Source organism: Patagioenas fasciata, chromosome 30, assembly GCF_037038585.1.
Source record: "Patagioenas fasciata isolate bPatFas1 chromosome 30, bPatFas1.hap1, whole genome shotgun sequence".
NCBI classification, from domain to species: Eukaryota; Metazoa; Chordata; class Aves; order Columbiformes; family Columbidae; genus Patagioenas; species Patagioenas fasciata.
Window position 1 is genome coordinate 2160189 of NC_092549.1, and position 23980 is coordinate 2184168.

General features: G+C 51.8%; 1 protein-coding gene across 1 annotated transcript; it reads right to left on the minus strand.

Moving 5' to 3' along the window:
* Positions 1-1546: 1546 nt before the first annotated feature.
* LOC136112878 (SUN domain-containing protein 3-like) lies at positions 1547-6811 on the minus strand. The gene is made up of 8 exons (XM_065857795.2): positions 6731-6811; positions 5140-5260; positions 4480-4676; positions 3821-3905; positions 3334-3449; positions 2995-3162; positions 2397-2489; positions 1547-1702 (listed from the first exon to the last, which is right to left on the minus strand). Exons 1-8 carry the CDS (start codon positions 6809-6811, stop codon positions 1547-1549), a joined length of 1017 nt encoding a protein of 338 aa, XP_065713867.2.
* Between the last annotated feature and the right edge of the window lie 17169 nt (positions 6812-23980).

Consider the following 23980-nt stretch of genomic DNA (forward strand, 5'->3'; position numbering starts at 1 on the left):
AAAAACGTGGGCCTAAAAACGCAGGCATAAAATCATAGACTGAAAAATCTGAGTCTACTTTGGGTCAGATCCATTCAAATCTACCCCATCACAACAAGATTCAACAGCCATTTTAATAAGCAAGATACAATCTGAATGCCTCTATAAACTCATATCCATGAAAAAGATTAAACCACACTGAAATGCCTCACAAAGAATACAAAGCCCTAGGAATACTTACAAAACGTGTGTTTTGCCGGGAGCTTTAGCTGCTCCAGCCGCAATTCTTCCAACAATTTCTGGTGAGTTCTTAGGGACTGGAGTGTTGTCATCTGTGTGTTCTGAAAACAACAGAAACACAGAGGACAAAAATAAAGTGGTCAATTCATGAGTTCATATGAATATGAGAATCCTTTTACAGATACAAATGCAAAATTTTATACGTAACATCAGACTTCTATGGTCTCCACACACCAACGAGACATTTTGAGAATGCACAAGCAGCTCCGTGCAGTGGGCAAGATTGAATCGAGCTGATCTAGGCCACACAGTGAAATGTCCTTGACCACAAAGAATGAGGAAGAAAGTCGATGAAGAAAGAAGAGAATGGGGAATTCCAGCGGTTTTTGGAGAGACATGGGAGGCGATGGGTGTCTGAGACAGAAGCCAATCATGTATTAGTTAGAGGAATGTGGGCAGCGGATAATGTATTATAATTATCCAATCCAAATCATGTCAGTGCATAATCAGCAGTTTTAAGGCTATATAACCTGATCAAGTTTTTCAATTAAACGGCTTCAGTTTATAACTGTCATAGAGTTGTTGAAGTTCCTTCTTCTCCCACATCTGGACCCGTGCTGGACTTGCATACGGACTAAGCCCCAGCTCAGAGCACAAATTGCTGTTCCCAGCCCTGGGGGCCAAGCGCTGGTCCTGCTCTCTCCTCCCTGGTGTGACCCGAGCGCACGACTGCCCTGCCTGCTCCTGCCTTGGGGCTGGGGGAACTCGGGTGACAAGGAACGACAGACTGGTGTGGTTATGGGATCTCTTAAGTGTCCTGGGATTGCTTTGCTAATCACTCTGTAATGGTTCCCGGGCTATTAACTCAATATGTGCAAGGAGAGGCAAAAAAGTCCATGAACCAACTTTCCAGTTAAGGTTTCCATCTCACAAAAAAACCCACACTTCCATTTTCTCATCAGCAACAGACTGAAAGATGGAAGCTGAAGCAGCACGTCCCTCTTATGAAAACAGGTAACAACAGATGGTTCCATTCAGTTGATCCTTAGTTGCTTCCTGCACAGGAAACCTGTCCATTAATTTAATCTTTGGTGCACAGGCAGGGCCTTGCTGATGTTCCTGTGTCACAGCAAGTGTGTGGATGTCAGACTTTCCGCAGATTTGTGACTGAGTTTTCCATTTTCTCTAATAAAGGAAAATCTTGCTGTGTACTCCTGAAGTCTCCCATACGCTGGTGGGTTTCGAGAAGGATGGGGAGCTCCAGTGAGCTCAGGGAGGACCGGGCAGCATCACAGACAAAGCAGACGGGAACTCGACTGGGTGAACATTAATAGAATGTATTGACAGATGAAACTGCTGTGTCTCCCCCGTCTTTGGGCGGATCACCGTGCACCCTGAACCGATACAGGCAGGTGTAGTCCGGGTGGCCCCAGTTGCTCAGCACTTGCAGTCTGATGTAATTCACGACCCCAGGGAGCTCGTTCTGCAATGACAAGAAGAAATGAGTCGCCTTTTCCTCTCTGGCCCGTGAGCACTGACAGAAGTGCCGCAGTGACGGCCTCGATCAGCAGCTTCCTTCCTGCTGCCCCGCGGGGGCTTTTGACCTGTCGTGGTGCAGACGTTCTTATCCTGCTCTGCGCCATTGGGCCATGAGAACAGCAAAGGAAGAAGCAGCGACCAGGTGCCTCAGCAAATACACTGGAAAGTTTTCTCCTGCTTTGGGGCACAGGCTTCCACAGTCAGAAGACCCAGTGCTGGTGTCAGTAAAATGTCTCGTTGCCTTCTCTAGAAAGCCACGGAAAAAGAATGGCCTCCCTGTCTCTGGTCATTGCCAGCACCAACAGAATCCTCAGGAAGCCCAGTATTTCTGGTCTTTAACGGGCAGACCAGCAGTTGTGCATCCTACGGGATGTGGCCGCTTGTGTGCACTTGGGATCCAGACAGTCAAGATGATTCCAGCTTCAACTGTGGTGCTTCTGAGCACTGAAGTTTAAACGCAAAATGAAAGAAAAGAACACCACCAGTGCAGGCATCCATCACCAGGAAGCTGAAGCAGGAGAAAGGCCAGCATGGCACACGCTCAAGGACAGGGTTGCCTGAAGCCCTTTGGCAGGGAAGCCTCTGCTCATCCAACCGCATTTCTCTCCTACAGTTTTCCTCCCTCTGTGCCCTCATACCTTCAGCTGGAAGGTCTGACTGGGATACAGTGCTGCCAGGAAAGTGAACTGTCCCAGGAACATTCCCTGCTCTTCATGTTCTTCCTTGAAGCCCTACAGAAAGATGGGTGGAGGAAACAAGAGTGTCTGGTGCATCATGAACTTCAGTCGGTGAAGTACAGGGCTATTTCAGCTACGTAGTCCAAGGATGATGAGCACAAGGAAAAGACGAGAAGCTGCAGGTGGGCAGCACGCCACACTTGCCCACTCAACGAGTCCAAGCTGGCAGTCAGAAAAGGAGCAGACGCTCCCAGTGAGAGGGAGGTAATCTGAGGATCAGAAATGCCGCTGGGACTGGAAGCCAAGAAGGTTTAGGACCATGCACTGTCCAGTTCCTTTTCCCTGTGGCTCCTGGAGTAGCATCCTGCCCCAGAAGCTTTTTTTTTGAGTGGGACATTGAATAAAAGAGGAATACAATGGGAAGGGAGTGACTCCAAGGAGCCTGTTTGTTCTGAGAGCCAGGAGGAAGCTTCAGGCCCCAGGACTCTTTGACCCATCTTCACCCCCTGCTCAGAAATGCTGTGCAAGCCCTGCCCGCAATTCCAGAGAAATCACTTACGTAGACAGCAAAGTCCTTTGGAGCTCCGGAGATACTTTCTCCATGGAACGCTGTCCCTGAGACATGGTCCATGGTGACGGCTCTGGGAATGAGTGGCATGGACAGCTTGATGAACACGTGTCCCTGACTCCCCGGGAAGGGCCAGCAGTTTCCGGGATGATTTTCTGCCTGAAAGGACAAGAAATACTCAGCAGGGAGACACAGGAGGAGAGCAGGTCCATGCGAGAAGGGGGCAGGAAAAGAGGCTTCGAGGAGCAAACACAGGGGAGAAGGACACTCGGAGCAGCGTGTGTTGGTCATTCTCCCAACCTTTGTTTTACTGCGTCTTGGTGCTCCTACCTCCAGAATAAGCTCAGGGGACCTCATGTAATCCATCAATGGCAGGGAATACACAAAGATTTTGGCTTGGGCATTCCGGAGGGACGGAGAAGTCTTTGAATAAATGATAGCAGCCCCTGGAAATTAAAACATGAGCATGATCATCAGGCAGTGTCAGGAGGAATATTGCACTGTTGGCTTGGAAAAGGCTTCTCAGTTGTCATCCATGTCCTACAGTGGGTTCCCCTCTTTCTTACTGACTTGGCCCCTCCGGAACACATCAAACTCTCGTATGGGGCCGTGGAAATAGGCAAGACTGTGAACCAGCCTTTCTGTGCTTCCCATGGGATCTGGCCCGTTACAGGCTCTGTCAGTGGGGGCACTTTTAGGGCACCAGGTGACCCTTGATTTCTCGCCCCTTCCACCCCTGGGCATGTTCCAATGCCCATCTTGTCAATCTGGACAGGAAGCGGTTTGGAACTGGTTTGTATGTACAATGTCACTGCACCTGCTGATTTGAGGGCATAATCAGGCATCGGGACCTGGATTTCCTCCAGCTTCTCCAGGGCTTCACTGATGATCTCCTGAACAGCCTGGGAAGGAACACAAAGGAGAGCGCCTGTTGGAAGGAAAAGGAACGGGGCAAGCAGCTCCCCATGCAAGGCCAGCCAAGGTGAAGGGGACAAGGCCCATCTCAGATGGAAGGAACGCCCACATTGCCTGGAAGCCTCCCAGGTTTGCTCTGCTCTGATTGACGGGATAAGAAAGGGGGGGCTGCTCACTCCAGTGCTCTGAATGCTGGAGCTGCGGGAAGGGGCTTTTCCTGTGGAGAGGCCCCAGGCCAGGCAGCACGGGCAGACAAGGCTTCTGGGCATGAGATAGGCCTGGCTTAACTCTGCACTGCTGAGACCATTCTTTCTTTCCAGTCCTCCCTTGAGGAGGACCCGAGATCTGGACGCAGAGGAAGGTTCGACTCAGACAGCTGTCATTCCCGTCACGCTCTCTCTTCCCCATAAGAAAGTGTGGAGCAACAGGAAAAGGAAGCGTGGCCATGGCAGCACTTGTTCCAGCAGCACCAGCCTGTTGGCTGTGACAGGGAATGGAGCAGGATACGTGCTGGAGGGAGGATAAAACCCCTGAGCAGATCCTTCTGCCTTGTGCCCTTACCCGTCCGGTAAAGCCTGGGAGCTTTGCCTGCTTCAGTCCTTCCTGCAGAGCCCGCTCAGCCACATCCTTTGTGCTCCAGCGCAGGTGATAAAGCTGTTCCTGGAGCTTATGGAGCTGTTCTGGCAGTGGCAGGGTTTCACTCAGGTCTGCAGTGGTCCAGGGGGTTAAGGTGCCAAGTCGTCCAATCTGGTAAACACCTGTCAGACACACACCAGAGCTTAGAACCTGGTCTAAGGCTGGGCTATGCCTCGGGCTGCCCGCTCCCCTTTCAGTGTCTCTCCCAAGTGCCATAGTTGTCTCTCCTCTTGTTGTCTTTGACAGTGGCCACCATGGCGTACGGGCTCCGCAATAGATGGACGTTCCCTGCCCTGGACTGTGCTCCTTGTCCTGCAGAAGATTCTCAGCCCCTGGGGCAGGAGAGCTCAGCCACGACCTCTCCCTGGGCTGAAGAGAACTGGCTCAGCCCTCCTGGGGAAGGCAACTCAGCCCTTCCTCACCCACACCCGTCCCACTGGAGCAGGGACTGGCACAGCACTGCCGGGGACTTCTGCTCTTAGCTGAGCTCCTCTGCTCAGAGCAGGGGAAGCGGAACAGGACAGGATGGAGCCCCGAGTACCTCCTAAAGCACCGTCCTTAGGTCGGAGCTCTGCATAGACTCACCGAAAGAGAAGAGACCAAGGAGCAGCACCAGGGTCATTGCCTTCAGCGCCTTCATCTTGCTGCAGAGCAGATAAAGAAAAGGCTGGTGAAGCTGGCGGTTCCCGTGCAGATCAGCAGCAGACTGGAGAGCAGCACAGGGACTGCAGCCCTTGAGCCTGGCGTTCCTGCCGTGTGCATTGGCTTGATCCTGCACCAGCTCGAGTCACTGCTGGAGTTGTCACCAGCTGCACCAGTGGGGGATTTGTCATGGCAGCAATTGTTTCGTTAGGGACAAAGGGCTCAAGATTGACTCTGGACTAAGAGCAGGAGCTGCAACAAGATCTATGGCCACACTTCCCATCTGTGGGGCTGGAGAGGGGTTCTTCGAAAATGGAAGGGACACAACAAACGCCTGTTTCTCCTGCCCAGCATCCGATTGGCACTTGTGCTGATCCTGTTCTCCTCCCTCTCAAGAGAAGGCTCAGCCTGTGCCCCTACAGTTCAACAGCTGCCAGGCGGGGGGTCTGTGTCTCCCCTCTCGCAGCGTTTCTTTTGCAGCCGGGTTATCTCTGGTCCTTCTCTTGGCAGAACTGCAGACAAATGCAGACTGGGTAAAGAGGGAGGGAGGGCTGAATGTCAATGGGTGCTGGCAAGCAACGGGCAACCATGGAAACGCCATGGAAACCCTCTGGTGGCTGGGCCCTGCTGCCCTGAACCTGATCTGCCAAGACACAGCACACACCGCTCTGCAGGGTGGAAGTTCCTCCTGCCTGTTCCAGGAGGTTCTCAAAAGGCTCACAGCGTACACTTCATCAGGAATAAACCATCCCCTTTTGTTCTCCCAGAGAACTCCTTGCACCCCTCAGAGGGTCTTGAGCCCCTTTCCTAAGGCAGAGCCCTGGTGAGGAGCTGACCAGGTTTCCCAAGGAATCCTCCTCTGTCAGAAGCACAAGTCAGACCCACGGCCAACAGAGGACACGCTGGTGTCCTTCTGGTCCCAGTGGAGAGGAAATCCAAGCAGGCTCAGGGACAGAACCCACCCTGCAGAGCACAGTACAGGACTGAGCTGAGCTCTCACAATTACTACGGCAGGCTGTATCTGGGCCACCCCCTGGGACTCTCTCTGTCCCATCCAAAATGGACCTGTCCCTCATTCTGCAGAGATCAAAGGCTTTCTGGGCTCAGCCCTTGCGTTCATGAAGAGACTGAAAGGCAGCTGCTGCCTTCCAGCAGCTCCAGACCCAGCTCTCAGGCTGCCCTCGTGTTCCTCTCCTGTCCACCCTCCACCCACCCCAGCTGACGAGGTGGAAAATACACCTGGGGAAAGGGGAGGAGGATTTTTCAAACATACCCATTCAGAAATTCAACCTTCTCTATGTGTTCCTTGGTACCTGCTGATGTGCAGGTAACAAGCATCTTTCCCACTCAGGAGTGAGCCAAAAACTCTGTGATCTCAGTTCTCGCAAGATCCAGAGTGACCAAGGCGCAGGGAGACCCCTGGTCTTATACCCTGCTGTGCCGACCTCAGCGCTGATGCTGCTTTGTGACATCAGCGGCAGTGGGTGATGTCACAATGGAAGAGGCTGCGCCACGTCTGGAGGCAAAGTCCAACCTGGCAGGAGCGGGTCTTGCAGTCCTCTCTGCAAGGGAAGGAATCCTTCACCATAGAAAGGTGAGAAAGGTACAGCGACATGTTACTCTCAGAAAACAGACTCTGTCAACCACTTCTCCTCTTGTTTTCCAAAGTTCAGATGGTGTTAGAAAACAACCACAAAAAAGTGAGATTCTTAGTCTTATTTTATGGACCACATTAAGTTAGCAGGACTTATTGAGAGGGCTTTAAACTATATTTGATGGGGGATTGGGAAGAAAGCAGAGGTGGCAGAGGCACAGCCAAGGGTGACATGCTGGCATCTGAGGGCAGTGCTAATGATGCCCTTCTGTCTGCTGACCCAGTGCAATCAGTGGCCCAGCTGAAGTGCATCTGTACAAATGCACGCAGCATGGGCAACAAACAGGAGGAGCTGAAAGTGCTTGTGAGGCAGAAAAGCTGTGATTTAATTGTCATCACAGTAACATGGTGGGATGACTCTCAGAACTGGAGGCTGCAATGGGTAACTGTAAACTGTTCAGAAGGGACAGGTGAGGAAGGAGAGGAGGTGGGGTAACCATGTATGTCAGGAAGGGTTTTGATTGTCTGGAACTTTATGAAGGTGATGATAGGATTGAGTGTCTATGGGTAAGAATCAAGGGGAAGGGCAACAAGGCGGACATCCTAGGGGATGGGCTGTTACAGACCACCCAACCAGGACGAAGAGGCAGAAGAAATATATTTCAGGCAGCTGGGAAAAGCCTCCCGATCACCACCCTTGATTCTTAGGAGGGACTTCAGCCTACCAGGTGTCTGCTAGATGTACAACCCAGCAGACAGGAAACAGTCCAGGAGGCAAACCTAAAGGACAAAGCAGTTCAGGAAGGCTGGTCTGTCTTCAAGAAGGTGATCTCAGAGGCACAGGAGCAGCTGTCCCCGTGTGACAGAAGGTGAGCCGGCGGGGAAGAAGACCAGCCGGACTGAACAGAGAGCTGGGGCAGGAACTTAGGCTTAAAAATAGAATTTATAACATTTGGAATAAGGAGAAGGAGACTCAAGAGGAATACAAGAATTGTGAGAGGCTATGCAGGGAGAAAATTAGAAGGTCAAAGCACAATTAGAGCTGGACCTAACCACTGTTGTAAAAGGCAACAAGAAATATTTCTATGAATATATCAGCAACAAGAGGAGGGTTAAGGAGAATCTCCATCTTCTGGTGGATACAGAAGGAATCATAGGGACAGAAAATGAGGGAAAGGCTGAGATATTAAATGCCTTCTTGCCTCAGCCTTTAAGACTCAGAACAGTTGTGCTCCAGGCACCCAGCCCCCTGAGTCAGAAGACGGGGATGGGGAGCAGAGTGAAGCCACAATAATCCAAGGGGAAACTGTTGGTTACTTGCTGCAGTGCTTGGACACTCACAAGACTGTGGGGCCAGATGGGATCCACCCAAAGGTGCTGAGGGAGCTGGCAGAGGTGATCACTGAGAGCCTTTCCATTATCTACCAACAATCCTGGCTAAGTGGAAAGGTCCCAGTTGACTGGAAGTTGGCTAACGTGACACCCATCTCAAAGAAGGGCCAGAAGGAGGATCTGGGGAACTACAGACCTGTCAGTCTGGCCTTGGTGCCGGGGAAGGTCACGGAGCAGATCATCCTGAGTGACATCAGGCAGCACATAAAAGACAACCTAGAGATCAGGCCCAGTCAACACGGGTTTACGAAAGGTCCTGACTGACCAGCCTGATCTCCTTCTATGACAAGGGGACCCAACTAGTAGATAAGGGCAAGGCTGTGGAGGTTGTGCACTTAAGACTTCAGTAATGCCTTTGACACTGTATCCCAAAGCATCTCCTGGAGAGGCTGCAGCTCATGGCCTGGATGGTGTATCTGCACTGTATAAAGAACTGGCTAGAGGGCCGGGTCCAAAGAACTGTGGTGATCAGAGACAAATCCAATTGTTGGCCGGTCACGAGTGGTGTTCCCCAGGGCTCAGTACTGGGGCCTGTTCTGTTCAATGTCATTATCTGGATGAGGGGATTGAGTGCAGTAAGTTTGCAGATGACACCAAGTTGGGTAGGAGTGTTGATCTGCTGGAGGGTGGGAAGGCCATACAGAGGGTTCTGGATCAGCTGGATCATTGGGCTGAGGCCAACTGTATGAGGTTCAACAAGGCCAAGTGCTGGGTCCTCCACTTGGGTCACAACAACTCCAGGCAGCGCTACAGTCTGGGGGAAGAGCGGCTAGAAAGGTGCCTGGCGGAAAAGGACCTGGGGGTGTTGGTAAACAGCAGATGAATATGAGCCAGCATTGTGCCCAGGTGGCCAAAAAGGCCATAGCACCTGTCTTGTATTAGAAATAGTGTGGGCAGGAGGCCCAGGGCAGTGACCGTCCCCTGTACTGGGCACTGGTGAGGCTACATCTTGAGTCCAGGGGTCAGTTCTGGCGCCTCATGAGAAGAGAGACCTTGAGGTGCTGGAACAAGTTCAGAGAAGGGCAACAGAGCTGGTGAAGGGGCTGAAGCACAAGTGTGATGGGAGTGGCTGACGGACCTGGGGGTGTTTAGCCTGAAAAAAAGAGACTAATGGGAGACCTTCTTACTCTCTACAACTGCCTGAAAGGAGGTTGTAGCATGGAGGATGTTGGTCTCTTCTCCCAAGTAGCATGTAATAGGACAAGAAGAAATGGTCTCAGCAGGGGGGATGTCTCCAGCCTGCAGGGAAAGAGGTGCAGGGGATGCCACAGCACAGGACAGGCTGTCGTGGAGATGATCAAGGGATGTAAAGAGGCTGAAAGGCCCCACCAGACCTGAGCTTCTTCTCCCCTTGGCTATGGCTGTTGTCTCCACCTCTGATGCCTGTGAGGAGACACCTTGTCCTTCCAGCACAGGGGCCTCATGGCCTCCTTGTTCCCAGCCAGGAACCTGGCAGGTGTGGGACCATTGTCCTGCCCTTGGCCTTGCCCAGCCCCACATCACACTGTCCCAGGAAGGGCCCTGGCCAATATGGGAGGGACAGGATCTGCCTTCCCAGAGGCTGGGGGTCAGGACTTGGCCCTTTGGTTAAAGAAACACAACAAGGTTTACTCAGCATCAGAGACACCTTTCACTTGCTTACTATTTGTTCTGATTCAAGCTTTCTGTCCAAACTGACCCTGGGGATGTTTTCTCAGTTGTGTCCCTTAGTTGGATTAATTAACATTAAGAGAAACGTTTAAATTTGGACCTGAGTTTGACTTCTTCATCTTCCTCTGGGGTCTGAGGTCCATGGACTCAGCACCAAACCCACCAGAGGGGTCATTAAAGTGTCTTGGGCTGCTCCTGTGCTGCTGAGCTGGGCTGGGCTCCTGGGACAGAGGGAGCTCATGGCAGGCGGCAGCGCTGCAGAGAGACAGCTCTGCCCAGGAGCAGCTCCTCTGCACAGCGCAGCAGGGCTGAGGGCTCTGCCTGCAGCACCGAGGGCAGAGGAACCGGACAGAGAGAAGGGAAAGGCAATCTGGGGAGGGAGGATGCTGAGAGCTCAAGGAAGGTGAAATCTTCACAGCCATTGAGACAGCAAGCCTCTGGCTGTAGGACAAGGCAGCTGCAGTTCCTAGAGGGATCTCCTGAAGTTGGCACATCCTGCAACAGATAGGATCTGGCAGCATGGCACTATCAGTTTCTTCATTGTGGAAGAATATGGGCTCCTCCTAGCGAGAGATTCCTTCTACACCATAATAGACCCAGGACAAGACAGCTCCTTTCTCCTGGATCAGTTGCAGGTGTGTGAAGCCAGGTGAGCACCAGAGGTGCCCAGGGCTGTGCTGCAGAGCAGGGTCCCTGCACCCCAGGGCTGTGCCGGGACAGGGACTCTGCCGCCTGCCAGGGTCAGCGCTCAGCCTGCCCGGGGAGATCCTCACAGTGCTGTGGGGAGAAGCTGCTGGGGAAAGGAGCATCCCCCATAAGGGCAGGAGAAGTGCTTCTGCTGTGAGAGGGTGCTGTGTGGGTCAGGGCTGCTCACAGCTCCACATCACCCCCACAATTTTTCCAAGCGGATGCCTCAAAGACAAGGGTCACTGCAAGGATTACCAGACAGACAAGGAGCTTTCCTGAGCTTGTCAGTTTCCTATCCCAAGGGGTGGTGGGTACAGGAAAGGATAAAATGAAAATGAGCTCTCATGCTTAAACAAGTCACTGAGACTCCTGAACTGCAGCTCTGAGTGATCAGTACATCTGCCAGAAGGCTCATAACATCCCTGCACCACCCCTCTGCCCGTGCACAGCACCTGCATCACCTTTGCTGGGCCCGTCAGCCTTAGTCTGACCTCTCCTGACTTCCCACCTGCAAAGAGGAAGATGCCCCCAGGCAGTGCCCTGTGAACAGGCAGGATCTGTAGGGCCAGGGGGAGGGCACAGAGGGTGGGATGGGGTCTGTGAGCACTGACAGGGAAGAGACATGGACAGGGAAACACCTCCCAGGGGGAGAATCTCCAGGCAGCAGGGAAATGATCAGAAATGAGAGGAAACTAAACCCGGAATTGTTATGGGAGGGAGAACAGAGAAAAGTCCCTGTGATCCCCTGCAGTGCAGATCCCTCCTGTGAGCAGCCCCCTGGCCTCCTGTCCCACCCAGCAAAGCCTCTGCCCTCAGGGCCGGGGGCTCCAAGGCATGGAGCAGCTCCTGTGCAGCCAGAGCTCCAGTTCCTCTGCAGAGCACAGGGGCTGAGAGCAGCTGCCCGGCAATGTTGGTGTCTGGGAGGTGGCTGCACAGCTGGGGAAGGGTGACGCTGTCTGAGTGCCCGGCTGCCTCTGCCCTGGCCTCTCTCACACCCACCCTCACCACATTTTCCTTCTTGCTCCCCTGCTCTGGGTCACTGCTGTTGGGATCTTGTTCTTGCTGTCAGGCTCTCTGGGGATGGCAGTTTCAGCTGCAGAGTCACAGCCTGATCTTGTGGGTCCTTTCCTGCAGGTGCGTCCATGGGAACACGTGTCCAGCTTTGCTCTGACCTGGGGGCTGTGGGCAATGCAGCCTGTGGGGCTGGGGAATGAGCTGAGTCTCCCTGAATCAAATGCTGTCAATAGGACTCTTGCGTGTCTCATTGAGGTTTTCTTCCTAGCTGTGAGTTTTCCTCCAGAACGCAAACCTGTCCTACAGCATCTGTGTGTTATCTGGAAGCCCCATGGAGAAGCACAGAGATGCTACAACAGATAAAACGCTGTTTGGTTTGTGAAATGAGCCCTATGTGTCCTGGGCTAAATGTGTGGTTCTGAGACCTTAGGAAAGGGTGAGACGTCATGACCTGAGGTGGATCCCTCTGCCCTCTGCAGTTCCCAGTGGTTTTTCAGGGTAACATGGGAGTGTGATCAGAAAGGTGCCAGCCCAGGGCAGCTGGAGCAAGACAGAGGGACAGAGCAGCTGCCCTCGCTCTGCACTGACCCACAGGCATCCTCTGGTCTCACAGGACTCGCTCTGTTCTCCCTGAGTGCAGCAGAAATGCTGAGGGTTTCTGACACCCAAGAACACTCCCCAGGGCAGGAGGTGAGAAGGAGCTGTAGAAACACCCAGCCTATCAAACTCAGTTTCTCAGGCCTGGGGGTACAGATGCTGACAGTCCCTTCTGCATCAGGAGCGGTTCCAGCTGACGAAGCTGAACCCCAGGACTGGCCCCTGTCCCACCAGCCCAGGGTCAGGGTGACTTCTCAAGAGCCCCTAGGCAGTGACCCTGCTCTTCATTGCACACTCATCAAGCACCGACGAGGGCTCCAGCCAGGACATTCTCCTGGAAAAAGAAAAGTGTCTGTTTGTGTGACAGGGTGGGAGGGTCTGTGGGAGATGGCTTTGGTTTTTCCCAGAGAAGTCTCCCCTAACTTGTCACTGTCTTTTCCTCCTTGCACAGGTCCTCATGCTCACAGGCACCAAATGTCCAACGGCAGCTCCATCACCCAGTTCCTCCTCCTGGCATTCACAGACACACGGGAGCTGCAGCTCTTGCACTTCTGGCTCTTCCTGGGCATCTACCTGGCTGCCCTCCTGGGCAACGGCCTCATCATCACCACCATAGCCTGGGACCAGCACCTCCACACCCCCATGTACTTCTTCCTGCTCAACCTCTCCCTCCTCGACCTGGGCTCTATCTCCACCATTGTCCCCAGGTCCATGGCAAATTCCCTCTGGAACACAAGGGTCATTTCCTTTCAAGGGTGTGCAGCACAGCTCTTTTTGTTTATCTTCCTGATCACAGCAGAATATTGTCTGCTCACCATCATGTCCTACGACCGCTACGTTGCCATCTGCAAACCCCTGCACTACGGGACCCTCCTGGGCAGCAGAGCTTGTGTCCACACGGCAGCAGCTGCCTGGGCCACTGGGTTTCTCAGTGCTCTGCTGCACACGGCCCACAGTTCTTCTGTGAAATCCCCCAGATCCTCAAGCTCTCCTGCTCACACTCCTACCTCAGGGAAGCTGGGCTTATTGTGGTCAGTGTCTGTTTAGCATTTGGGTGTTTTGTGTTCATTGTGGTGTCCTATGTGCAGATCTTCAGGGCCGTGCTGAGGATCCCCTCTGAGCAGGGACGGCACAAAGCCTTTTCCACCTGCCTCCCTCACCTGGCCGTGGTCTCCCTGTTCCTCAGCACAGACATGTTTGCCCATCTGAAGCCTCCTTCCATCTCCTCCCCACCCCTGGACCTGGTGGTGTCTGTTCTGTACTCAGTGGTGCCTCCAGCAGTGAACCCCCTCATCTACAGCATGAGGAACCAGGAGCTCAAGGATGCCCTGAGGAAACTGATGGCTGGATTATTTTATGAAGCAATAAACTGCTCATCAGTTTCTGCATAATTGTTATAGTGTAAATTGTTGCAGGCCCAGCCTGTCCCTCTGTATTTTTTGTTGCTACTTGTGGTTTTTCACATGTGATAATTTTGTCATCCCCTTAATAATTCACTGTTTTCTTTGCTTACTGAGGGGCTGTGTAAATGAGAAGCTGTGCTCTGTGTGTGTTTAAACAAATTAATAGGCCTTGCAGCATGTGTTTTCTCCTGATATCCTTTCACCAAGGCCTGTTTGGAGCTGCAGGGAACTGTGAACTGTGGGGTTTCCTGTGCAAGGACAGGAGTTGGACTCAATGATCCTTGTGGGTCCTTCCAACTCAGGACATTCTATGATTCTACGAAATACCAGGTCAAAACCCCATGGTTTTGTTGTGCAGATGAGATGTAAACACACACATGTCCACTGTGTGCATGTGGTGAGATGAAGCAAGGGAGCACAAACGCTGTCAGCTATTCCTTGGGGTGCCATAAAGGTCAGTGGGACAGAGATGGTGTTCAGGGGTCTCTTCCAACCTGCTTTATTGTAGGATTCCATGAATCTTTTCCTTGGAGAGCTCTTTCAGATCAGAATAGACAGAGGAAGAAGAAAAAAAAAAAATCAGAGTCAGAAGCAGAGATGTAAAATGCCCCAGAGTAAATACAGCAGCTCCTCTGAGGAACATTTCTCCACTCAAACCCTTGATAGGAATCTACTGGACACATTTGATGAAACCAGCTTAGTTTGACCTGCTCACACACTGGACCACAAGCAGGGTGATGGCTGAGTACGATGCCATGTGGTCACTTGTGTCTCAGGAACTCATAGTCCAGTAGGAAGCCAATGGCTGTGGAGGGCACTGTGAGGTCACTTCTGCCTCTGCAGGGGACAGGCCAACAGCAGGAACATGGCTGGGAAGGGACTGTGAGGTCGCACATACGAGACGAGCAATTGGGCCCGATCAGCATGGCTTTAGGAAAGGCAGGGGCTGCTTGACCAACCTGATCTCCTTCTATGACAAGGTGACCGGCTGAGCAGATGAGGGAAGGTCTGTCGTGGGGGAGTGAATCCCTCAAATCCCTGTTCAATCCCCTCATGTACAGCGTAAGGACCAGAAAGGTTGGGCAGAAGTGGGACATGGAGAAAAATGGTCAGGAAAACATTTAGATGCACAGAGAACCCATCAACATGTTGGCCTGGTCTTCTCTTCTGAACAGGCCCAGAAGACCTGGACAGCATTTGCTGTGTCCCAGAAACTTGCCTGGAAGGTTGAAATATAGAGAAAACTTTTGGTGCAGGAAGGGGCAGACAGGAGCTGGTGGAACTGGCTGGTGTGACCGTGAGACATCTCTCAAACACCTCAGAAAAGTCCTGGCTCTCAGGGAGGTTGCGTGGTCCCCTGAGAAAGAAAATATCAAATAGGATTTATCATGGAACCATAGAATAATTGTGCTAGGAAGAGACCCTTAAGATCGTTTCCAACCATAACCTAAATGTGGCACTAAACCATGTCCCTAACAGCCTCATGTATAAGTCTTTTAAACACCTTCAGTGATGGGGACTCCACAGCCTCACTGGGCAGTCTGTTCCATTGCTTATAAACCCTTTCCCTGAAGAATTTTTTTCCTAATATCCAATCTAAACCTCCCCGTGTGCAACTTGCGGCCATTTCCTCTTGTCCTATCACTTGCTACTTGGGAGAAGGGACCAACACCCACCATGACAAAACCTCTTTTCAGGTAGCTGTAGACAGCGATAAGTCTCCTTTTCTCAAGGCTGAACAGCCCCAGTTCCCTCAACCGCTCCTCATAAGACTGGTGCTCCAGACCCTTCGCCAGCCTTGTCACCCTCCTCTCATCTCTTTCCAGCACCTCAATGTCTTCCTTGTCATGAGGGGTCTAAAACTGACCCCAGGATTCAAGGCGCAGCCTCACCAGTGCCGAGTACAAAGGGATGATCACTCCTCTAGTCCTGCTAAAACTGGGATTGAATCAAGGCTTGAACACCTTGGTGTGACACAGTTTGTGACAGGTTGGACTGCAAACTCCTGAGGTCCCTTCAACCTCAGTTCTCTTATGATCCCATTGTGAAGTTGGGCTCTGTTTCTACCTGGAGCAGAGCAGACAATGATGGGGCCTCAATCTGCCTGTGCTGTAGGTGACCATCTAAACCAACATCTCAGCCAGTGAGCCAGCCAACACCTCAGTGTGAGTCGCTCTGGGCAAAGCGTGAGGAGTCCTGGGTAGGGAAGGTTTAGAGGGCATGGGGCGCTATGCAAGACACAAATTGATCTTGGCTTCATGCCTGCAGGCCCATCAGATGTCAGTTAATCTCTATGAAAACAAGAACTGAAGACAAAGATCGACAACAAAGGATGGTGTCAACATACTCTTTTTCTATCTATTTCTTTATTTATTGATGTATTTTAAAGTCCTTGCAGGGGGGTTACTTTTCTTTGAAAAAGAAAGAGTTTTTCAGAACTCAGCATGGATTTAGGACACAAATGTCTTCAGCTCCAGGGACACAAACACCTGGTGCCAGTGTAGATGCCCCGGGAAACCTTGCCCAGCCTCCACCTGCATTGCGAGGTGCTCTGGTCTCCCCAGGTCCTCTGTGATAGATGCCAATCCCAGGACAGCACCTCAGGTACACTGGGGCCCCTGAAATGACACTGGCTGTTCATGGTGAGACACCTGCTGACTGATGTCTGCCTGGAAACACACACTTTTTTGTCGTTGTTTTGTTTGTGGTTTGTTCTGTTGTTGTTGTTGCTATTTTGGTTTTGGTTGCTATTATTTAGTTGGTTTGGGGGTTTTTTTGTTTTGCTTTTTTGAGATTTTTGTGTCTTTTGTTTGCTTGGTTTGTTTGTTTGATTGGAGATATTTGTTCAGTTGTTTGTGGTTTTTTTTTGGGTTTTTTTTTTTTTTTAATATTAAAATTTAAAAGAAAAAAGCCAAAAAGTGAATTATGGGGAAGTGTACAAAGGATAGGAGAAGAAATATTGGTCTTCCCCTGTACTTCTGTTACCAACACTCCATTTCATCTCCATCATCATTCAGGAGTTCCCATCTCTCCTGATTCAATGTCCATGTCAGAGGACAACTTTCCAGCACTGTCTGGACATTTGCCTTCCTAATCCTCTCAGGTTTCTTCCCACTTGCTCTTTGGTCATTCAGCTCCTCTCAACTGTCTGGTTTCTGCTTAGAGCTTCAGGGAGTTACAAACTTGCCCCATTCTTCAGAGCTCTAATTAACATGGCAGTCGACACATTAATTGTGTTTATTTCTATCCTTTCGTATCTCTCTGTCTAAAACAGTTCCTGTGTGGATGTCCCTAGTGGATGGTGGACCTCATCAGATCCAGCTTACACACACAGTTGAGGAAAGTGTTTTGCTGTTTATTAAACTGTGCAGTGTTTGCACAGGAGAGCAGGTGGAGCTGGTGCACAGGAGCTGCAGCATCTCCTGCAGAGCTCAGTGGAGAAGTCTGATGTGAGGAAAAGTGATGCAGTCTCTGGTGGCCAATGAGGGAACCGGCAGACTGGGGGTGGGGGGTGAGGAGCGAGGCCGTCCATACAGTGTCCAGCCTCAAGGGACTGTTCTCCTGCCTGTCCAGATGTCTTCAGGAGACCCTCTGGATCAGTGTCCATTGTGGAATGCTGCTGTCACTTCTTCTATACACTGAAAAATGACAGAAAATACCCTGGAAAGAAAAACCCTCCTTTATGAGATCTTCTTAGAAATCTTCGTCACTGAGTGTCCCATTGAAACCTCTCCAGTTAGTTCTACAAGTCTTGAAGATTTTAACGATATTACAGAAAGAAACATGGCTTGTTAGGGCTTTCTGTGTTTTAATGAGCCCCATGGCGTATTTGTTGCTGAGTCCATGAACCTCAGATACCAAGCACAGACTGAAGAATCTGCTCAAGAAGTCCAAGTCAGAAGCAAACTCCAAAGTACCTTGAAGCATTAAGGCCCCACTGAGGGCTGTTACTGACAAAGCCTCCCCAGGGACTCGTTAGAGCAGACAGTTGGAGGCTGTGATTGCATCAGGCAAAGGCAAAGTGCAGCAGCTCTGATGCTGAGAAAATCCTTGATTTGTTTGATGAAGGACAATGGCCAAGCCTTGAGCCCCTGCCCCTAGGAAGGGAGATCCTGTCCCTCACGTGTGGCTCAGGGCTCTTCCTGGGGCTGTGGGGAGTGTGATGTAAGTGAAGGACAACGGTGCCATACCTCCCTGTCTCCCTGGAGGGGTGCAAGGAGGCAAAGAAGCCCCATGGCCATGACGATCGTGTCTTTTCTTAGGCCTCGTTGGCGGAGGCATCAGCTGTAGCCAAGCGGACAAAGACCTTGGATCGTTCAAGGATATTCAGGCTCACTCTTGGCAACCTCCACCACAGTCCATCCTACACTGTCCCAGGCCTGTGGCTGTTTCCCCACGGGCTGCAGACACCCCATGCGCTTCCCCACCTTGTTCTCACCCCAGTGTGTCCCCACCTGTGCTGCTGTCTCTCCATGCTCACCCACTGTTCCTTGAAACATAAAGTGATGGCTGATCCAGAGTCTTTCTGAACATCTACCCCACTGCACTTAGAATGACATTTCTTTATCCTCAGTTCCACTCTGGACCTCCATAGCTGCAGTTTCTGATGGTTTTCCTTTCTCATGTTGTTTCCCTCTACCAAAAAAACCCAGAAAGGGCCATCATCTTGGAAAGGGATTTTCAACATTTCTGAAACTACTACTACTCTTTCTTGTCATGGTTTTACCACAACCATCAACTAAGACCATGATAGTTGCTCACATCCTGCTCCCAGTCCCCAAGTGGGATAAGGGAGAGAACAGAAAGGGAAGGGAGAAACTTGGGGGTTTGGAAAAAAAAAAAGAAAACTAAAACTAATACACTACTGCATAAGTAAAATATATGATACTCAGTGCAATCCCCCACATCACTCCAGTTGTGCTGAACAGACAGCCCAACAGAAGAGAGCACCCTGATCCTGAACAGCTGATCCCAGCAAGAGGAAGTAAAAGTGCAAAAGGCAGAGACGCCCAAGGGCCAACTGGAAAACAGCAAAATATCATAAAACTGAACTAACACAGAGCTCCCAATAGAATGGAACTTCCAAGCAGAGCTCATCAAAGGAGCCAGAGAACCGAAACTAACTGGCAGGAAAAAGCATCTCCAGCTTTATACATAGCATGACACTATTGGTAGAGAATAGCTTGTTGATTGACCTGGATGTCAATCAAGATGCTGTCCTGTTTATACTCCTTCCTAGCCAGTTCACACCTGTAGCTGGACTCCAAAGAAGTGCTTGGTTTCACTGACAATAGACAAGGTAAATTAAATTAAGAAAATATACTCAGTGCGATCCCCCATGTAACTCCAGTCACATGGAGCAGCCAGTCCTGCAGAAGGGAGCACCTTGGTCCTGAACAGCCCATCCCAGCAAGAGAGAGCAAAAGGGCAACAGGCAGAAAGGCCCAAAGGCCAACTGCAGAATGGCAGAACAGCAAAAGGCCGAACTGACATTGAACTCCTGACAGAATGAAACTTCTGAATGGAACTCACCTAACTAGCTGGAAAACCTAAAGTAATGGATGTAACAAGCAGTAAAAGCCGGCTCCAGCCTTAGACTGAGCATGATGCTAATCATAGGGAATATTTCATTGATCAGCCTGCATGTCGACCCAGGTGCTGTCCTGTCTGTCTCCCCCCCTGCCAATTTGCATCTGCAGCTGGATGGCCAAAGACGTCCTTGGTTTCCCTGATAATAGCCAAGACATCAGTGAGTTCTGACATTCCCTTCATACCAGGTGCTAAACACTGTAAAGCTGCTAAAAGACAAAATTAACTCTATCCCAGGGAAGAAACAGCGTTATCTCATCTAGGCAACAAAACTGTACTATCTATGAAGGAGAGAGGTTCAAAATTCATGGAGAAAATTAACTCAGTTTGTGGGAAACTGCAGCGGGTCTGTGGAATCCTTGACAAAAAGTATGGGGGTAGAGATCAGCCTTGAAGATATTAAGGTTTGCCCTTGAGAAGGATGGGAGTAAAGGAGTACCCGTGAGAGAGGAGAGATGTCCCCGTGAGAGAGAAGGGGATAGAAGAATAACATGAATGATAGCAAAGTTTACCAATGCTGTAACTTGTAACCAATAGTGAAAAGACACATGAACTGGTAGAGTTGTATAAAAATGCACGTGTAGCAATAAATGGCATCTATTACTTTCATCTTGGAAGAACTTGGTCTATGTCATTTGTCCATCTCAACCGTGACATCAGTTCAGTAAAAACAGCACATTTCCTCAGCCTCCCCTTCCCCAGGCTAACAATGTTCGGCTGTCTCAGCATCTCCACACATGATGGAGACCTTCTCTGGCCACATGACAGCTCCTCTATGTTCCTCCAGAATGGGGAAGCTCACACTGGGACACACCGCTCCAGATGTGACCACACCAGTGCTGAGTCAAGATGGACAATAACTTTCCTTGTCTGGGTGGCCACGCTCCTCCCAGTGCAGCCCAATGTGCTCATGGTCATACTCCTGTTTAGCACCACTGAAGGATATCCTATCCCTACCCAACATCTCCTCCCCACAGGTGTCTCTTGGGTCCATGGAACCACCTCAGTGACAAGGGGGAGATCACTGCCTGTATGGGGTGGAGGAGATAGGGTCTGGAATGAGGGTCCTGGGGCAGTTTTTCCTGGTTCTTCATGCAGCAACAAGCTGGGCTGGATATTTGGAGAGAGGAACTCTTCCTAAGGGCCTCCAGTGGGCATGGGGATGGTCTACAGTTTCCTGCATGCTGCTTTTTCTGGTGGAGATGGCAGAGGCTGCCAGCCCTTTAGAGGACCCAGGACAGGCCTTGTCCTTCCTCTCATCATAGCGGGACCCCAGTTCTCCAGCTCGGCCCCAGCTCAGGAGCTTTGTCTAGAAGTGACTTTTGGGGTAAGGTTGACAAGAGGGGTGCATAAGTTTGTCTTAAGGACATGTGATGAGCACCAGAACTGAAGTACCAGAGCAAAATGATGTGGCTCCTGGGTGAATACTTTCTTCAGTGCAAGTCCTGACACAGGGTCCCAGACTTGCTTTCCATGCCACCCTTCACGAGGGATGATGCACTAAGGGGTGGCAAGTGGGGGACACCAATCCTTCTCCAGCTACTTCCCGGGCCTGGTGAAGTACCGGGACAGCAAGGACTTCTGGCCCTGCACCCTAAACTCTGGGTATAATCTTGGGGCAGCTGAACACCAGCATTTTTCTCTCCAAGGCCATTTCCAGCCCAGGTCAGCTCCTGTCTGATCTCCCCCATCCCTCCTCTGATCTGCTCTGGTGCTCCTGGCCCCTTCCCTGTGCTCCCCACAGGGCCCCAACCTGGCACTGATGCTCTGCAGAGCAGGTTGGCTGCAGAACCCTGGGGTGACTCCACACTGGTTGTGAGGGACACAGATGCAACTGGATGGGCTGCAATGTCACTGAGATCTTTCCCGGGGGTCTAAAGCTCTGGAATGGGCTCAGAGCATACCTTGGGACTCATTTGGTTCAGCAATCCCTTCTTTGTCCTTCAGGTGCCTGGAGACTGGTGAAGGAAGACGCAACCTATCCCCTTCCCAGGGACGGAGGTAGGCTGACCAGCCCGTAATTCTTCAAATTCTCATTCCTGCCATTCCTGGAGATGAGTTTGACATCTTCCTTTTCCAAGGACCTCAGAACTTCTCTGATTCTGCTGTCACTTTTGAGAGCACAATCCAGAATCATGGGCAAGGGTGTTGTAGCAGACAGGAGCACTGGCAATGAGCCTGTCCCAGCAGCTGAGATGAATCTCACTGGGCCACTGAGGTTTGTTCCTGCAGTCACACACAGAAATGCCAGGGTTCCATCAGGCATCCGTATCTGAGCAGATCTCAGGACTCCTTATGCACCCACGAATACTCAGAGACAGAGTCTGTCCCTTTTACACACAGAGGCAGGAGTCACAGTGTCCCTCTGGCCTCCTGTTGCCACTCCCAAAGGATGGGAGGCACCTCAGCCCTGTGGTGTGTCACCTGCTCTGCACTCATCTGAGATGTCCCATGTCATGAGGAATGGACATGGGGACACTGGTTCAAGGAAGAAGATCCCAGTGCTGTATTCATGCAGTTAACAATGGGATGTTACTCCCAACATGAAGTGACCTTGAGCTGCTGTCTGTCCCACAGGCCTTCATGGAACGCCCCAGAACAGCTGATGGCGTTTGTGCTCATTTGAGTTCAATTAATCTTGAATACCTGATGTGCTTGCTCACATCTGACCTCTGCAATGCAAACATGGGCTGCTGAACTGCTCACTCAGTGTCCCTCTGTGGAGGGAAAAACAGCGTCTCTGAGCTGGGGTGAGAGGCCAGGGCTGCAAATCATGGCTGTGAGGAGCAAGTCCATGATGACGGCTTTGGGGCACCTTCTGCAGGGTGTCCAGTGCACACGGGCACAGCCCAGACCCCGCTCTGCTGGTCCTGCAGGTCTCTGGCAGGAGGTCTGGGTGTGAGAGGACACTGCTGTGTGCCAGCCCTGCACACACACACTGTTCAGCTGCACAGTGGTGTTTTATCTGTGGCCACTTTCTTGGGCGTGTTCTTGAGGGAAAACTTTGTAAGAAGAGCTAAACCTTCAGGCCCTGCCCATAGGAGATCACCTTTCTTTATGGAAATCCTGTGATGGAGTCCAGCTCTGTCACAGCAGTGCCCATTGCCTGTCCCTGCCTGCGCTCACAGCACTGACACACAGCAGGACGGGGACCAAGCTGCCAGAGCACTCAGGCCTTGCACCAACACAAGGGATGAGAAGGAGAGTGTGGGAGTGGAACGAGAACAGCTCTGGAAGACCAAGCGCTGGTGCTCCCTGGCATGCCTGCCATGCTGGACACGTTTCCCCTCCTTCCATGCACACAGGAACTGTGTTACATATTCATGACAGTTTTAGGAACGCCTATACATATTCATAACCTGTCCCCGAGAAGGCGGTTCTTATTGCAAAGAGTTCAGGAGACCATTTCCAGAGTCTTCACCTCCGGCTCCTCCTGGTTGCAGCTGCGCAGTGATCGTGACCCCGGATCATCTTTCTCTGTACACGGTCACCTTTGGTCCAGTGTGATGAGTTGGTTGGGACTCAAACTGCTGAGGGGGTGTCATCCCCATCCCTGCTGCACAGGCAACCCCAGAGTGCCCATGCAACCCAGGTGTGATGTCACGGCCCGTGTTCCATCTGCAGCGCTGCTGCCCGGCAACACCCACAACAAAGAGAATCCCACCAGCACTGAGCAAAGCCCATCCTGTCTTCCCTTTTCGCTTTCTTACCGCTTGCCCTGTTCCCAGTCCAGCCCTTGTATCCCATTCCCCGTGCCTTGGCTGCAAACTCCAACCTTCTCACCTGCTCCCACCAACTCAGTCCCATCTTTCCCTTCCCACTTTTTTTTTTTTATGAAGGTCTTGAAGAAGAGGAAAACTGCGCTGCTGGAGGTACAGCCCCCACTGCCTGGGGGATGGCGTGGCATGGGACCCCACTTTGGGGAGCTCAGGGGCCAGGAGATCAGTTCACCCTCTCCACCCGCCCCTGCAAGGCCACGGGCTGGGAGAAGCCCTTCTGAGCTGCTCGTCCCCTGCTGAAATCGAGCATCTGTTCCTGGGGGACACGGCCCCATGGGAGCCCAGGGCACCCCGGGCTCGTGTCAGAGGGATGCTCAGCGGGAGCAGCTGCTGCTGCCCAGAGCCTGAGCCCGTGCCTCCTCTGCCCCTTTCCAGGTTGGAGCCAGGGCAGCCCAGCCCTGCCCGTGGAGCAGCGCAGAGGAAAAAATCCCACCTGTGCAAGGTAAGGAGCTTCTGGGTCCCGAGGCAGGTGTGGGGCTGGGGTCTGTGCCTGGAGCACCCCACAGGGCAGGGATATGGCAGCTCACTCCTGCCCTCTCTGCTCCTGCACATCCCCAAGACCGCGTCACTCCCAAATCTGCTGAAGGGCACAAAGCGCAGGATCCACTGGCTGCAGGTGCTGGCTCGTGGGTGCTGGTGGCCCAGGAGCTGCCCAAACTCCAGGCAGCTACTGCTGGGGACATACCATGCAGTCCTGTCACACCATAGCTCTCCCTGGGCAGTGAGAGAGGTCATGGGTGCTGAGACCCCCGTCCCACAGGTGTGCTGGGCTGGTCAGGGCAGGACCAATGCACTTTTCTGCTTGTATTTTGGCTTAGGATACAACACCTCTTGCTGGGGAGCTGCAAGTCCGGCTGCTGGGATCAAGGAAGGAGAGATGGAGGAGAAGATGGACGTAGATGTGATGGTGGAAGAACAGATGGAGGTTGATGTGATGGTGGAGGAAGAGATGATGGATGTGGACGAAGAGACAGAGGAAGAAATGGAGATAGATGCAGAGATCGAGGAGGCAATGGATGTGGATGGATAGCTGAAGATCAAAGATGGACGTACCAGCAGCCGGACAGGAACATGCTCCC